The sequence below is a fragment of the Tauraco erythrolophus genome, chromosome 6, assembly GCF_009769465.1.
Source record: "Tauraco erythrolophus isolate bTauEry1 chromosome 6, bTauEry1.pri, whole genome shotgun sequence".
NCBI lineage: Eukaryota > Metazoa > Chordata > Aves > Musophagiformes > Musophagidae > Tauraco > Tauraco erythrolophus.
Genome location: NC_141470.1, coordinates 28,330,820 through 28,347,387, shown reverse-complemented (window position 1 = coordinate 28,347,387; position 16,568 = coordinate 28,330,820). Strand labels below are relative to the sequence as shown.

Genomic DNA, 16,568 nt, shown 5'->3' with positions numbered 1-16,568 from the left:
GCCAGAACCCGCCTCGGCCGGGAAAGGCGGCGAGCGGCATCCCCCGGCGCCGAGGCGTGCCCGGGCCGGGCCTGCGCGGGGGCAGCCCCGCCCCCCGCCCCACCCCTCCCGCCCGCGCCGGGCACTGCGCAGGCGCGCCCGCCCTGCGTTCCCGCCGTCCCCCAGCGCGCCGGCTGCGCTCGGGCTGTTACACCGCGGACAAAGCCACCGGGAGGCCTGACCCGACCCGTTACACCGCGGACAAAGCCACCGGGAGGCCTGACCCGCCCCGCCCTCCTGCCCCAGCGCCGCGGCACAGCAAGCCTTCCCCTCCCGCCCCCAGCCCTGCAGGTACCACAGCCCCTCGAGCTGGGCCAGAGGAGAGGAGCTTGTGCAAGCCTGTTAGCAGCCCCAGAAAGAGGGCTGCGGACAGAAACTTGAGAACAAACAGCTCCAGCCTCTCTTTTTACTACCAGATAAGTGTGTAACTAGCCTCTCCCTCTCCCCCCCCCCCCCCCCTTTTTCTAACTACTCAGTCCTCAACACCACAGTCCAAGGAAGAGAAAAACATGCTCTTGTTAAAACCAGAGTCAGGAGCACAGAGCTGAGTTAAACAGGACTAAAATGACAGTCCTCACTCACTGCTGCACTTCAGAAGGTCACCTCGTGGTGAAGGCAGAGGTTCAGGACTTTGACCTCGGTCTAAAGCTGGGCAACAAAATAACCAGGGATCCAGTAAATATCTTTACAATACTTCTTTACCTGGGCCTTTTTTGCTGATGATGTAATTCGAAGCTAAAAAAATAATCTTTGCTTTTTTTTTTTTTTCTTCTCCTGCACCAATATATGCTGGTTTACAAGACAGTAAAAAGGATTACCCCATGGTAAAAAAATCAGACCCTGCAAACACAGCGGACTCCACAGCACCACGGAGTGGGAGCACTGAGCCGAACAAAACAGTCATGTCCATGGGAATCGGGTAACATGATATCCAGAAAAATAGCACTGCCTCCCTTTCCTCCATCACTTGGTGAGCTAAGGTATGGGCCAAGGACAGGAGCACTGATGAGGGCAGCCCAGGAGTTCCTGCCATCTCTTTTACAGCAGTGAGGTTAAGCCTGTAAGAAGGCCTGTCTCCACTAGCTAGTAGATAGCAGTGGGTATTGAGGGCACATTGAATTTTAATAGAGTGGAATCCAGAGATACTTGGAAAGCAGCCTGGGCACAGCCATGTCCTGACCCCCTCTGCTTACCTTCTCCCCTCCCCACCCATCCCAGACAAACTAAGACAATCCTGCAGAGTTTACTCCAGGCAAAGGTGGCATCAGCGCCTCTTGCTGGCTTCCCTGTGAGTTGCAGTCCCTGGGTCATCAATATGAGCCGTAACGATCCTGGGGAAGAAGCACACCAAGACACCATGCTACAACACACTTCATGCAAACTCCAGAGACAGGTAACGAGGTTTTGGGGTGTTTGGGATTGGAATGCAGTACAAGGTTACCTAGACAGGACACCATGCAAAGGCAGGAAGTAAAATGGCCTTAACTTTTTAAGTTCTGCCTGAGATTTGCAGGAAAAGGCGTATCTGACATAACAAGGTGTCCTGTCCAGCAGGAGAGAGTAAGGTTGGCCAAGCAGGAGTTCACTGGCCGCCTGGAATTGCTCAGCTACTGTAGTGTAGTCAGCAGCTACAAAAAACAGGTCTCTACCTGATACTTTCCATGTAATTTGAAGAGACAATGATAATTCCAGCAGAAGCCAGGATATGGTGAAAGTCCCTGAGCACAACCAAGAGCAGGTCTGAAGGTCCCATAGTGTAACCTCACCTGGAGGGAGTTCATCACTCCATTGGCTAGGACAGCCATCTTGCCAGCCACTGATTTCACTCCTTGCTTGAACTGTGCTATGTCAGCTGCAGGCAGGACATTTCCAATTGACACGCCACCTACAAGAACCAGCAGGAGTTAGCCCAGAGTCCCCCAGCTCCAGAAAGCACCCTGACCCCTTTCAGTCTAGGTCCTCCAAAGCTGCCCCCTTCCTCAACCACTGAGTGCTAACAAACCTGAGTGTGCATTCTCAGCCTCCCCAAACAAGTCTGCAGAGCTGATGGCACTGCTGCCTGAGAGCTGCTGGAGTCGGGATCTGGCTTCATACTGCAGCAGAAAACAAAACAAAAAGGTTATAAAGGAAGGGAACAAAGTAGGACCAGAGCAAACAGCAGGAGATGAAGCCAGAGCTGTACTAGCTTAAGCACTACAGAATGCATCTACCTCAGCATCTGCCTCCCGCCCGAAGAACATATCTGAAGAGATGGCTTTAGCCCCTGCAAACTTCTGCCGAGCTTCATTGGATTCCACAACTGATGTCCTGTTCTCTGTCTCCCGCCTGCTGGTGGGTCTGAGGAAACAAGAGAGGACACACCTCAGCTTAAGATCACCCACGCAGTGAAGAAAAACTTCTCTTTCAGATCCCATCTGATCAAAGGAAAGCAACAAATCCTGAAGTGCTAGACATCATCAAGGTTCTCCTCTCCCCACCTCAGGACAGCCAGCACTTGATGACCATAAAGGCTGTATCAGACTTAGGGACATGATAGGCAAAGAAGCACCCAAGCCTCGTTCACTGAAGGTTCTTTTTCTTGGGCTTGTTCATGCAAATTATCTTCTGCAGCACAAGGCTCCTGTCATAACACAGCAGCACCTCTCCCCACAGCTCCTAGACCTATCCCTTTGTGCCAAACACAAGGAAGGTGCAGTAGCAGGCACTTTACCTCTCTGAAACTGGCCGAATACTTGAAATGGTCACTTCAGGCTCCTCTTCTTTGTCCATACCCCATGACGAGTCCGTTTCCCATCGTGAGCCAAATGCATCTTCAAATGAGAAGGGATTATATTTGTACCTAGGTAACAAAAATAGTTAATTTAGGCCAGGCATTAAACTCAGGAATAAGCCAAAGACCACACTGAAGCTAAGTCTTACTTGGGGGGTCCAGATGTGAAGCCTCCAGCATCTTCAAACAAGTCCAATTGGGAGCGGGAAGATTTTGCAGCCAGTGGCGTCTCCTGCTCGATTACTTGCATCTCAGACATCACCGAGTGTGAAACAGAACTGGCACAACAAACAGGCAGTCAGGGCCGACAGGTCTCACAGCATCCAGCCCCTACATCCCATCTGCCTCAAAACGCAATCTGGCCTTCACAGGCAGGGCAGGAGCCACAAGTCTCAAGGGAGAGTTGTAGGATGCCAGCTCCCTTCATCACTTATCTAGCTTATCCTGACTCCCTCAGAAGTCTTGAGCTACCTCCTTAAGGAAAGTGTTCTGCAGGGGGATATCTGTCAAGCAGCAGGGCTCCAGGGCTAGAGACTGACAGACCACACGCATCTTTAAATAAAGCTAAAAAGAGAACTAGAACCTCTGGACAGAGAGCTCATTCCTTCTGAGGCCTGAAGCATTTTTAAATAGTCCAGCATGTAAGTACTTTAAATCAGCTCCTTATCTGTTACAAGAGCAGCAAGCTACCACCTTCAGGAAACTTTTCCAGAGCAGGGTGCTTCCAAGGCACCTGTCTGTCCTATGCCATCCACAGCTAAGTACCTTCTGGACACCAAGCCCATGCCCAGCCTCTCTGCTTGTTCACGCTTCTTGCCCTCGAGGTTCTGAAGTTTCTTCTCTTCTTTTTTCCGATCGAGCTGCAGTTCCTGGTAAGCCAGTCGCATTGAGGTGACTCTAAAGGAAAGAACTATGGTGGGTACCAGCTCATTACCCTCCCCACCAGCCCATGCTGTGGAGGGGCAAGGGGGAGAATAACCCTGACAACCCATCAAAACACTTATTTCCAGAACAGCTCTGCCAAAAATCCTTGCATAGAAGTTACTGCTTGTCTTCCCATCTCACCTCCACTGGGATTCAACTCTTTTTGGGCTAACCATGATGTCCTTACTGTAAGCATTGCCCCCTTCCCTGACAGAATGCCCTGTCCAGTTCAGTCTTTGCCTTTTTCAGTCCATCCAAAGATTAGAGACAAAGAATATGTCCATATCTGCTCCTTAAACTCTTCCAGGGATGCTAACTTGAATAAAACACAGCAGTATAACTTGTGCCCTGCTGTAAGGACCATACTGGCTTACAGCTACTGCTCATGCTATCGTGCAGCATGTTCAGTACTCACATTAGGTGGTCCTAGGGTGAACAGCATTAACCTCGTATCACTTTTGCCTTATGTACGCAAGGTATTCAGCCCAAACAGGGCACTTACATGGACTCTTCAGCTTGTTTCCTGGACTCCACTGCCTGCTGCTCCCTCAGCTGCTCCGCCACCTGGGCTTGCCGCTCAATCTCACTGAAACTCTGGCTGCTCACTTTCTGGGCTCCAAGACCTTTTTTTGCACCCAACTTGAAAAACAAAACAAAACAAAACGTGATTTCTTAACCCTAGATAGTTGATCATAGAAGAAAATCAGAATCCTACTCCTTGCTGCACTGATCAAGCCTTCCGTCTCCATTCGTAGTCACAACCTACAGACCCAACAGAGCTTGCAAGAGAGTATGGAAGAACACCCATGAGTTAACCTGCCAGTGCTAAGACATCAGCCACGCGCACTTCAGGCCACAAGAAGTAACAATCCAAAACCTAACTGGTTTTGTCCATTAATACAGAAGCTATCTTTCAAAATAAGCAGTGATATAATCAAAGCTCTCCCTTCCCCAAACAGATCTCTTGGTACTCAGCTTCGTTAAGGGCAAAAAGCCAGGGAAACAACAGCAGTAATATGAGACATGCTCTACCTCCTCTCCATAAAACAAGAGCTCAGACATACCCCTTTCTTGGCAGCTCCTGGCTTCTTCTTTCCAATAAGGGAGGATTTAAGTTCTGCAAGAGGAGGGAAGCAGCAAATAAGCAGAACTGAATTAAGTTAAGAAGCCAAAATTAATCAGCAACCCACATGAACATCCACCGCAGTCCAGCTGCTACACAGTCCAGGGCACACCATGCAGCTTCACATCAGAAGCCTGGGTGACTTCACCCAGCCAAGAAAGATGCACTTAGAAGCACCACAATTGCAGGCCAGTGGCCTAGAGAAGCATGTCCTTTGTTGGAGAAACTTCTAAGTGAATTCAGACCTTTGAATAGCTCCTCCAAGTGTCATGCAGTTGGTGACCTTACCCAGTAGGGATCAGGGTGGCTAGAGAAAGACTAGATTTATTCCACACATAATTCCAAGAAAAATGCAGCTTCACAGCCATACAAAGATCGGTGCCTCACCAATGCCTTAGGGACAAAGGAGCAAGAACCCTGGTGTCATGTTTACATGAACAGACCAACAACAAAATGGACCTAAAGTGCAGCGAGCCGTAAAAGCAACAGGTTCCTCAACACCTTGCACCAGGAACCTGTCACTCTGAGGGCATGAAGCATGCCACACTTGTAAAACCAGCCAAGATCCAGCCAAGCAGCAGATGCCTGGGGAAAAGTGTAAGAACAAAGCAAACAGAGGGGGACTGCTCAGGCCATTTTCCCAGCTTCCAACATGTAGCTCCAAAATCTCTTACTGCTCTTGTTGGGCTTTTCTTCCACAGAAGTATCTCCTTACTTTCTAGACCCACATGACTTTTGTCAACCCATACTTTACATCGTTCTTCGCAGACCTCCTGTATCTTATTGTAAGTTTTTTAAATAGGTGCACACGAAACATTCACACCATCAAAGACTGTTTTCAGCTCGTTGTTCCTAAAATTTGACTTGGGCTTGTTTGTGGGTTTTTTTTATTACTGTCAGGAAACATTTAACAGAAACGACAGTAAGATCCCTTCCCAGAGAAGTAGTAGCTGATCTAGATCCCAATAGGGTACACATAAGCTTTGGCTCATTCTCTCCCTCCAAGCACAGGAAGCTAAAGTCAGAGTTGAAGGCAGATCACAGAAGGGGCAAGCAGAGTTGTCACAAGCAGCCAGCGCAGGCCAGCTGTTAGCCAGTTACCTCTGGCAGGAGCAGGCCCTTGTGTTGACAGATACATGGACATGTCTGAGGAAGAGACATAAAACATGGGGAATGAGTAGACACTTGAAGACACAGGCTTTCCACCCAGGATGAAACCACTGTGGGCTAGGAGCACACTCTCAATAAGGAAAGAAGCTCCAACTAGATGCTCTGTGTGCGGACAGGACAGTGTGCACAGGAGAATCGGATACAAATCCCTATTACTCTAGAAGCTAAAAATTCATTTGCCTCTAAAGATTCTGGGTAAAAACCACCACCAAATCAAAAACCAAACACCACAGCCATGTGGCCTCAATCAGCCAAGGTCTAGATATGCAAATCCCAAGTTTTGTCTAAAGCTCAAAACAACCTTTTTGGCAAGGCAACAGCTTTGAACTCAATCATCCAAAGGAGGAGGAAACCTCCAGTAAACTGTGGGGTTCAGGGAGATCCTCAGTACTAGCTCTGCAAGAAGATAAGCTCCTTTAATGTTCTGAAAATTGGTTCATCAGTTCCAGCTCCACTGAACAGTAGCTATAAGAGCAAGAGTAATCTGAGAGATAGTGAGGACTCGTACTTACCTAGAGGAGCTTTAGGAGATGTACTCAACAAGTCAATAGATGGGCCTTGGCTGGAATCTGTGGGCACAAACCCAGAAGAGAACACTCAGCAGATTTATTCTGAATCCCTTTCTTTTCAGCGTGCTCACAGTTCCACTCTCTCTCTTCTACCTCACCTGCCCTCCCCCCCTACCCTCAAACAAGCTAAGTTACAGTTTGAAACATGCAACTTCCCAACACAACAACTTTGTCTCCACAGAGCACGATATTGCCTCTGCAGTGTTCTTGACACATTAAAAGAAAGCAAGCACTCTGCAAGGGAATACACAAAGCTGTTTCAAATTACAGCTAGGTCCCCAGATTCTTGGTTTCCTTGTCATTCATCCTAGAAACAGTTTTTTGCTCTATATCCATATGTCATTTCCAGACCCACCAAATTCAAGGGATAGATAGAGAAGAGTGTTTAGATTAAATGATTATGTCTGGAAGCAGAGAAACAGGGCAGCTCGTCTCCAAAACAGTTTTGTGTGCATTTCAGGAAAAGCAGAGAACTGATCCCTAACAGAGCAGTGTTTTTAGAAGGCTCCACTGATTTAACTAAACATCATGGATTGCGCAGAGCTTCCACTCCTTCAAGCCTGAACCAAAGGAAAAGCTCAGCCCTTCCAACTGTGGTCTAGAAGGGTATTCTCCTGGAAATGAACTCAGGTTCTTGGGAAAAATTATTCATCAGGGAACTCACTCGAAACTTCACTGCCTTCTGATGACTTCACTGCTTTTTCCTCCTCCGGCGAAGACTGTGCAGGATTCTGGCTGGCATCTGCTACATCCCAGGTACTGGAAGACTGCAAGAAGATGCTCGGTCCAGTGATTGGCAGAAGATGAATGAACCAAACAATCCTGAACTTATTTCAGGTTTGGTGACCTGTATTCAGTTTTAGGCCAAAGGAAATATGTTCCAAACTTGACTATGCCTTCATTGAAGGTAAGATAACATATGGACAAGTCCACATTCCCTTAGCAGGGATAAAATTAAAGAAAAAAAAAAACAGAAGCAAAGCTGAATGGAAGGCCAGAAGGAATGACAGCATCACTCAAGAGCAGTATCAGAGCTGGCTACTGCGACGACTTCCTAGGTTAAGGAGATGAGCTTAAATCTGGGAGAAAGCGTGAATGAGTTTCCCTGGAAAAAAATAATTTCAGCTTCCACTGTCTTTACTGACATGCAGCCAATTCTCACGTTACTCTATTCACTTGAGAAAGTCTTCTAGCACTGCGCAAACAATTGCTCAAAGCCACTTTACCCAGGGTCTATGCACTGAAAAGCTGACTAAACCAGAAGTTCAAAACAACAGCCAGTTCTTGCCTCAACTGTACAAAAAGACTATGCACTAACGCAGTCACAAAGCATTTCCCAGGAAATAGCCGGTAGCTCTGAGTATTCCTTGAAGATAAAGATGGTCTCAAAAACCATGAGCATCACAGGCCCCATGAGGGTTTGTTTAGATCTTTGACTACGTCTCAGGCTGATGACCAAATCTTAGTTCTTCCATGCTACTAGTGAATGAGTATGCAATGCAGAGTCCTTCCAAACTAAGTGGGACTGCTCCTGGCTGAACAGCTGGCTGTCTTAGAGCTGTTAAGACTGGTTTAGAGAGTTCTTCTCACCTGTGTGTGCTCCACGAAGAAATCAGCATCACTCTTGTCAGGGGAGTGCCCAGGAGCTCCACTCAGTCCATCTATAAGCAGCTGAAGAGAGGAGAGTGAAAAAATACCGTATCCTGCAAGACTCAGCATGCAGCACTACACATATAACAGTACAGAGCTGCTCAGACTTACATCAGTGCCATACTTGGCCATGGCAGCGCTCGCCAGCTGCCGGATCTTCTCCCTGTACATCTGGGCAGCTCGACTATTATACTTAGCATTGGCATCCGTGGTAGTACAGCCGTGCTGGCGGAAGAAAGCAGTCTGAAAAGAGAAAAATACTCAGTCTCCCGACTGCTAGATCATACTCAAGCAAGCACTAGACAAACTCAATGGGAAAAGGAAGCTTCCCGTAGACAAGGGATGATATACTGAGCACGCAGTATGAGCCAACCATTCATAGGCCAGCTTTATCCAAGAAGTCTCACTACAGGCCCCAGAGGCCTAAGAAAGCCATCCCTGTCCTCCACAGGAGGATGCTTCTGAGTCACAGTGCTAAGCATGAGCTTTCAAACTGATCAGTGTTACTAACTCCTTTCATGTGAGAGGACCATGCCTCTTGTTTAATGGAGATGTAAGGAAATGACAGATCTGCACATCAGAAAACAATGCATCCAGAGGTCACAGCCCGACTTCCAAGCGCACCTGACAAACACCTCCCCTCACTACACGTTTCAGATGAGGTTGGTACCGAGAAAGCCACACAAAGGAAAGGGACAAGAAAGAGAGGATGTGGATTAGCAAGAGGGAAAGCAAGCAAAATGCCTACAGAGGCTCCTCACCGCGTTGGCATTGCTGCCCACTTGCATACACCTCAGCTGGAACCAGTTCCAGTTAGAATCCAACTCTGTGGACCTGTGTGGGAACCAATTATTTCTATTAATAACGTGCAGGCATACCAAATGCAAAAGCAAGCTCTGAGCTAGAACGGTCAGATATCCTCCTACTATCCCAGAGCACAGCTGGCAAAGAGGGAAAGAACATCTTGGTAACTTCTTTGATCCCATAAGAAAGTAATTTCAACTTTTAAAGTGAGGAAAAAAACACAGTTTCAGCTCCATACCAAATAACAGTGTCCAAATTTTGAGGACATCTCACTAGTATTGCTTGTTAAGAGAGCAGAGCTTGAGCCAGGAAAGCACAGCCAACAACTTTCCTTCTATGTGTGATCTCACTGCAACATGAGAGACTCGTGTCCAGCCCGTCCCACGGATTAGGCCAGGACACGTGACAAGGCAACGAGAAAACAACCGAGTAAAGCGAGGTGACAGAGTACGTCTCACACCAGATACTCAATTTATCTCTGAGTAAATAAAGGTCACAGTTCTGTTACTTAAAATGCTACCTTTTACAAGTACTGAAAATAAGAAAAATAAGCTGAAAATCCAACACCATCTTCCCCACTAGTTTGATACAGAAACGATTAAGTAATATTCCTCTTTTTTCCTTGCTCAGCATTACAAGAAACACTTCCATATTGCTGATGAGATTCACACACCACACTCCCAGCTTCTACAACTGGGAGCCCAGAGAGCGTTTCTGCAAGGTTAGCAAAAGCGACATGTCCACGTTCCACTGAGGTGCTTTGCAAACTCCACCTTGGAAGGGCTGAGTGATCTACAGGCTGGAGCGAGCCACACAAACCCAAGGCGGTCGCTCCGCGATAACGCTTCCCTGCCTGCCCCCACACCGACGCGCGGCTGCTCCAGGCCTGCCCGGCGGTCCCCGCGGGCCGGAGCTCCCGCTGCCCGCCCGCTCCCGGGCCCCGCGCACCTGACAAAGCTGAGGTGGACGCCCAGGGACCGGTGGACGCCGGAGCAGTCGATGCACAGGAAGACGCCGTAAGTGATGCTGGCCCAGCTCGGGTTCTTGGCGCCGCAGTCGAAGCACGACTAAAGCGAAGGCAGAGGAGCGGCCAGGCTGAGGCGGCGCCTCTGGCGGCTCCACTGCTCCCGCCGCAACCCGGCAGCTCCGTCCCCCGCGTCCCGGCCGCTCTCCCCAGGCCCTCCCCACGCCCCGGCAGCCCCCGACCCGGCCGCCCCACCGCCGCAGCGCGGCCCGGAGATCACTGGGGCCTGGCCCGAGTCTGGGCCGTGGGGAAGCGACCCGGCTCGGAGGGGCCGGAGGCCGCCCAGCAAACCGCCGCGCTACCTTGTTCGCCGGTGCTGCCCGGAGCCGCTTGAAGAGAGTCTGGATCTCCGCCTTGCTCGGCTCCGCCGCCATGATCTCTCCTTCCCAGACACCACTGCGGCGACGGGTGCCGGCCGGGCCCAATCGGCGCCGCGGTCGGGCCGCAGTACGGGTGCCGCCGGAGCCCACACCGGCCGGCGGACGGGTCCCCGTTGGGCTCGGCCGCGACCTGCCGCGTCGCCATGACAGCGGGGGCGCGGGGCCGCTCCGCCATAAGCTGCTCCAGCTGCCGCACCCGGCGGGGCGGCTCGTCGGAAGGGGGGCCGGGAGTCCCCACCTTCCCCACGCTCGGGGGCGGCCCCGGCGCCCAAGGGGGAGCGTTTCGGGCAGGGCCCCTCCTCGGCGCCTTGCGCTGGCCCCGCCATCGCCCCGTCTGCCGCTCCGGCCTGCCGGTCCCGCCGCTGCTGGGGTTTCACAGCGTCGTCCGCTGCAGACGGTGTTCTGAGTCTAAACGCGAACGGGGACGTTTCCACGCCCGAGACCTCCGTCGGCTCTGGCTGCTCACGGTGTCCCCTCAGCCCCTCCGGGGCGCGGGCACGCAGCGGGAGGCAGCGGCGCTGTCCGGGAGCGTTACCGGCTGCGATCTTCCTCTCGGGGGTCCTCGGCGGGCCCGGACAGAGAGGGGCTTTGTAAAATGGCAAAGTGGCGGGGAGGCAATGCCTGCCTTGGCTCAGCTGCTCCCTGAGAAAAAGCTCCAATGAGCGCTTAGGGCATCACCTGCGCAGCAGCCGGACCTCAGGACACTGGGCCTGGTACACTAGCACAAGTGAACAGACTTGGAAGTTATTTAATCAGCTGGAGACTGCTCAAGGAGCACTGCCTAATCCTATGTAGTGATCAGTGCAGGATGAGGCAGTCATCAAGGTAGGGAAGTTGTTACTTCAGACCAGAGATGGTGTGGGGCCTTAATGCGCTGTTACCTGCCTGGAAGCAGGAGGGAATGGACTAGAAAGTCATTCAGGTATAATGCAAGGAAAATAGGAGATGATATGATTGTGCTTTGATCTAAAAGTCAGTGGCATATAGCCTGCTTCATGCTTTAGCCAAAAAAAAAAAAGTGACTTCAGAGCAATGAGAGGCTCAGAAGGGCAACAACAAAAGCTAATCAGTAGCATGATATTACTGAGATTGAATAGATGGGGATTGCCTTACCTCCAAAAGGAGATTGCTCTGCAGCACCATCTTGTCACCAAAAGAAACAGTTAAATATACTAGCATCTGGACAAGACAACTTTCAATTTAAAGGCTTTCCTTTCGGTCATTTCCACAGATATGTGAGGTAGACTGTAGAATTCATTTCAATGGGAACCTGGAACCCATGATCTTAGCAAGATCCATGAAGTCTTGGGATATGCAGATGCAATCAGGAACACTGAGTTGTTGGGGGGAAAAAAAAAGCACGCAGAAAAAAACCCTGCAGGTTTAGTAGGGGTATGAAGTCTTGCGTTCTGGGAATCAGCAAAGCTCTAGCTATATGATCAGACTGAAACCTGATATGGGAGGCACATTGCTCTGCAGTAAGATGAGAGGCTTCTGGCTGACACAACTGATTGGAACTACTCCAAGATGAGTTTCTGAACTGGGTAGCGAAGCCTGATCTGGCCGGCCAGGGCTCGTTCTTGGCAGCAGCCTTAAGTAGCCCCTGGTGTCTGTTGCTCTTATGCTGCTACCTTAATTGTGCCTATATGGCCATTTCTGGGATTACACAAACAGTATTGGGGAATCAATTCAGGTAGAAGTAACAGATACCTTTTTCCTCACAGCTATTTTTAAACCAGTTGAGTTCCCTGATCCCATTCATGGTGCAGCTGTCCTGGCTGTCATACCAAGAGAGCTGATGTCAGGGTGCAGCAAGGGCTGGCTGCACCCTAGTAGAAGGAGAACTGTGAGGGAGGCGTTCCCAAGGCCAGCAGGGCCCTTGTCAGCCATGATCCATCTTCACAGTACCTGAGCAAGAAAAGCCAGGCAGCCCCAGGGTAGTGGCCAGATTTGACCAAGAGTTGAGATAGCCAAGTAAGCTCATGGTGATGAAGTAGCCTACAGTCAAGCTGGGAAGTCAATACAGAGGTCAGGATCCAGCCCAGTGATTTCCAGGCATGCCTGTGGTGACAAGGCAAGTCTGAGGTCAGGCTGGTAAGCCAACCTACAGGTCAGGATCAACAGGGCACAGGCAGAGACCAGTGCTCCTCCACCTTAGCCTAGGCAGGGACTGGTGGTGCTAGGCCTAGCTTAAATGAGAACAACCCCACCCTCATGAGCAGGGGTGTGGGTAGAGACCCCAGGTGAGGCTGCTCAGGACAAGTAAGGCCTGTTAGTGCACTGAGGGCCCTGACAGCTGAAGCTGGACAGAAGGACAGGAGAGGGAGTGTGTAGTGCCAGAGTGGAGGCTGTGTAAGCTTCATCTTGTTGTGTAGAGGAGCAAGTTCAGATGATGAGTGTGCATTGGGAGTGGTGGTGTTCATGTTCGCTTGAGCAGTCTCAACCTGACTTGCTTGCTCCTGCCTTGTCACCATCTGTGTGGTGCGGTGCTGCTCACCTCTTCTGGCTGTGTTCTCACTAAGTCTATGTTTGGCTGTGTGATAGAGATGTTGTGCAGGGGTTAGGAAGGACAGAGTCTGTTCATGCTGGTGTTACCGTAGCTGAGACTTGTTAGAGAGAAACAGCGTGTGCCCAGGAGGAGCCAAGGCAGCCTCAGAGGCCAGTAGGTCAGCATCACACTTTGTCTCTGCCTGTCTATGCTAGGAGACATGGGGAGATACAGTGCAGGCTCCTCTCCTCTGTGGAGGGTGCACAGTTTTTGTTCACTGTGCTGTGTCTTAGGAAGGATTGCCACAGCAGGGTTACTTAAGCTTCTCTACCTCAGCTGGGTCCCTTGCAGGCCTTCCAGCCCATGCTTGTTCCAAGTCTTGGCAAGGCTGCTGATCCTGTCCATCAGTTTTACATAAAAGCAGCAGGAAGAGCATGCTGTTGGTCTGAGAAATAGTCAGCTTCTTTTTGTTGCCTTTGTCAGTACAGGAAAGACCTCCTGCTGCTGACTGTTCCCTGTGAGCGCGTGCTGTCACTGCACAGTTCTTGCTATTTCCTGCATCTGTTTCTTTTGCATCTCATGTGCTTTGGTGCTGAATTTCTGAGCTCTGAGCTGGCAGCCTGCTCTCTGGCCCTCAGCTTCCTAGTCCATGTACATCACTTCTGACATCTGCCTCTTTCCTCCTGACTGCTGTGACACCAGTCTCTGAGCCCGATGTAGCCTCCTAATCAGAGATTGCCTTGCTGTTACCTACCTCTGTCAGTAAAAGATAGTCCCCAGTGTCATCTAAGAGATGCATCTAAAGAAAGCAAAGGACAGTGACCAGGCTTGTTCCTGGAGTCTGCCATACCACTGAGGACACTTACACAGTACAGAAATCTTGTTTGAGGGTGCGAGATTACCGTGAGGGCTGGAGAGGCTGGGGAGTGAAGTGCTGTGATGGGGATAAAACCTGCCCTGCACTTGCGGGTCTGAGCCAAAGGGAAGAGAAGATGGTTCTCTGGGAGTCTGACCAGAAGCAGGGTGACAGAGGTGAGCAGAGGCCTCGCTGTCTATCCCACTAGCCAGCAAAGAATCTGAGAGAAAGGGCTTTGCAAGAGGGGGATGAGGTGGCTGAGTCTTGCTTTCCTACTCAGACTCACTGGCCTCATGCTTTTGCTGAATGCGAAGATTAGGGAAGGAGGGCAGCAAATTCAGTAAACTAACCAAAAAATAACTAGGAGATACAGTTTCCCATGTATCACAGCGTGAGTGGTGGAGTACCAGAAATCTACAATGATGCTTTGCTGAGAGCGGCAATTTCTAACGCAGTGGGTTGGTTTGGGACTTTTTCTTACTGAGCAGTTTACAGACACTAATCAATCTGCATGTTTTCCCCTGGGGATAGCCAGTAACCCTGGGAGAGAGCTCTGCTCAGCATTTCAGGGCAGCCTGGCTATTTCCTCCACAGATGGAGGAGAGGAGGAAAGCAGAATTAGATAGAAAGCGTTCTCCCTCACGCTTAGATTCTCAGCAGGTATGCCCCTTCCCTGAGTGTGTAAGAAGATGCTTCCAATTTCCTGTGGTTTCAGGGATCATATCGAAAACTTTTCCTTTGCTTGGGTTAGGTTTCTGTCAGATCAGCAAGATGCTCTGCCTTCCCATAAGTCTACATATTCGCTAGGATTGATGCAAGGGAAGCAGCTGGCTGAGGGTCATGGGTGACCAGCTTGCCAGTGAGCCAGATTGGGTGTAGTTAGTAGCTGCCTCCTTAGGAAAAAGTACAGCACCGAGGCAGAGAGTCACGTCACACACTGACTCCATGCAATGCTTCCAGCAAGATCTAAGATAAGGAGCTAATAGACTATGTGTTGAGTGAATATTTTGTTCAGGTTTACAACTTACACAATTTTACTGCAGTCTTACAAATGTTGTGGTTTGGAGAAAAGCCAGCAAAGGTAGAAGGAACACACAAATTAAGGAACACAATGGATGGGTAACTCAAGAGATATTGAGGAGCACAGTCATGGCTAGCTTGATCAAATTTGGTGTTATGCTGCAGATGAAAGGCTGGTCCTGCTGCACATGCTGTCCCCTTGCACCCGCTGAGCTGATCTCCTCCTGCTTGTGTGACTACTGAAGCATGTAAGGGAAGGGCTAGGAGGTTTGACAGGGAGAAGAGAGGACAGTCCCTTTGAGCTGTGCCAGACGGTGTTGCTGTGCTGCCCAAAACTGCTGGTGTTTGATGGAAGGGGCATGCTGCTCCCAATTGCTCCTGAGAACCTAGTTGTTAAGTGAGTGTGTGTATGTATATGTGTATACGTGTATGTCTTCAGGCTTTTTTTTTTTTTTGTAACTCTGTTTCCAATGCTATGATCAAATGTTTTATTTTCAAACATCTGGTAATGTCACCTCTGACTGGCCTGGCAGATGCTCGGGTCTTGGGAAGCTTTGGGGATACCTCAAAGCAGGGGAGAGCTGGCAGATGTACCCTGGAGTTTCCTGCATCTGAGGACAAGTTTTAGACTTTGCTATAATGGTCAGTTTGGAGATGTTGCAGGTGTCCCTGCTGGGAGCAAGCCGTTTGGCAGGGGACAATCACTGAAGCAATGTATAGCTTCAAGTCATGCTCATCATACCATATGGAAGTGAGGTGGAGGGACTGGGCAGTGAGCAGGTGCTGAGCTACCTCACCCTCGTTTGAGGGTGATCCTCAGCACAGGCACTAACTTGCTTAAGGTCAGAGCTGGCAGGGCTGTCCTCCTATCAGATACGACCTTCCAAATTTTCCAGCAGACATGTACACTCTCTTCCCTGCAGATCACCCCACTCTCCAGAGTTTTCTAAATGAAACCCCTCTAGTACAGGACTGATTGCCTGCAGTTCTTACAACAAGTGTAGGGAGCATGCCTACAGCAGAAGACAGTGTCTCTTGAAAGCAGGGCAGGCAGAGCTAAGGAAAAGACAAGGTAAGCAAGGCAAGACAAGAAAGCTGTTGGTTTACTATGAAGCTCTTTTGAAAACACACCATTATGACAGAGTACAAGCACGACTGTCAAACAGGTTATTATGAGTGATTTGGAGGAGAAGGAGTAGATAGCAGTGCTTCAGCTCTGCAGGTGGCCACAATGTGTACAGGGGATGCAGGGCCACCGGTGAGACAAAGGTCCATAGGACTGTGGATGTAGCATTCTTTAGGAACTGTGTGGCACCTGTGGGGAAGCCCCGAGGAGAATTTGAGAGAAAGGGCCAGTGTGGTCACAGCTGGGGGCAGTGACTGTTTTGGTGTCAGCCTCCTGCTGAAAGCAGGAACAATAGACTCAGGAAGGAAAGGGGTAGTGAAGTCAAAGGGGCAGAGTACAGGACCTGGAAGAAGACTTCCAGCTGGTAGGATAGAAAGGAAACACAGGGAGGAAGGGACCACAGGATCTGTAAATAGCTGGACCCAGTGGAAGCACTGAGACTGAAAAGGAAAGATTATGGGCCCCCACACTAAAGGGGAAGAACGGCCAACCACCACTAGGCTGCTTGTGAAGAAAGGAAGTCTCAAGCTGCAGCTGTTACTGCCTTAAGCTGAGAGACTGACAAACCAGGAACCTCTGCAAGCAGGGTTACAGGACAATGAAAAACAGGAGAACATGGCCAGTA

General features: G+C 50.0%; 1 protein-coding gene across 2 annotated transcripts; it reads right to left on the bottom strand.

Annotated features, from left to right (window-relative positions):
• Window positions 1-525: 525 nt before the first annotated feature.
• ARFGAP2 (ARF GTPase activating protein 2) lies at window positions 526-10,449 on the bottom strand. Of its 2 annotated transcripts, XM_086612693.1 has the most exons (17): window positions 10,376-10,449; window positions 9,998-10,116; window positions 9,007-9,079; window positions 8,357-8,488; window positions 8,186-8,266; window positions 7,260-7,362; window positions 6,539-6,595; window positions 5,958-6,002; window positions 4,798-4,850; window positions 4,236-4,372; window positions 3,575-3,706; window positions 2,959-3,087; window positions 2,750-2,878; window positions 2,250-2,376; window positions 2,042-2,132; window positions 1,806-1,924; window positions 526-1,370 (listed from the first exon to the last, which is right to left on the bottom strand). In XM_086612693.1, exons 1-17 carry the CDS (start codon window positions 10,445-10,447, stop codon window positions 1,350-1,352), a joined length of 1,620 nt encoding a protein of 539 aa, XP_086468819.1. In that variant the 5' UTR covers window positions 10,448-10,449; the 3' UTR covers window positions 526-1,349. The 2 variants fall into 2 exon arrangements, with proteins under 2 accessions (XP_086468819.1, XP_086468820.1); XM_086612694.1 differs by lacking the exon at window positions 5,958-6,002.
• Between the last annotated feature and the right edge of the window lie 6,119 nt (window positions 10,450-16,568).

Bases quoted from the DNA above. Each gene is read 5' to 3' on its own strand.
- ARFGAP2 (XM_086612693.1), bottom strand. From the start codon at position 10,447: ATGGCGGCGGAGCCGAGCAAGGCGGAGATCCAGACTCTCTTCAAGCGG. The intron at 8,489-9,006 runs GTGAGGAGCCTC...TTCTCTTTTCAG, and splicing joins TGGGCAGCAATGCCAACGCG to ACTGCTTTCTTCCGCCAGCA. The intron at 8,267-8,356 runs GTAAGTCTGAGC...TCCTCTCTTCAG, and splicing joins TGGCCAAGTATGGCACTGAT to CTGCTTATAGATGGACTGAG.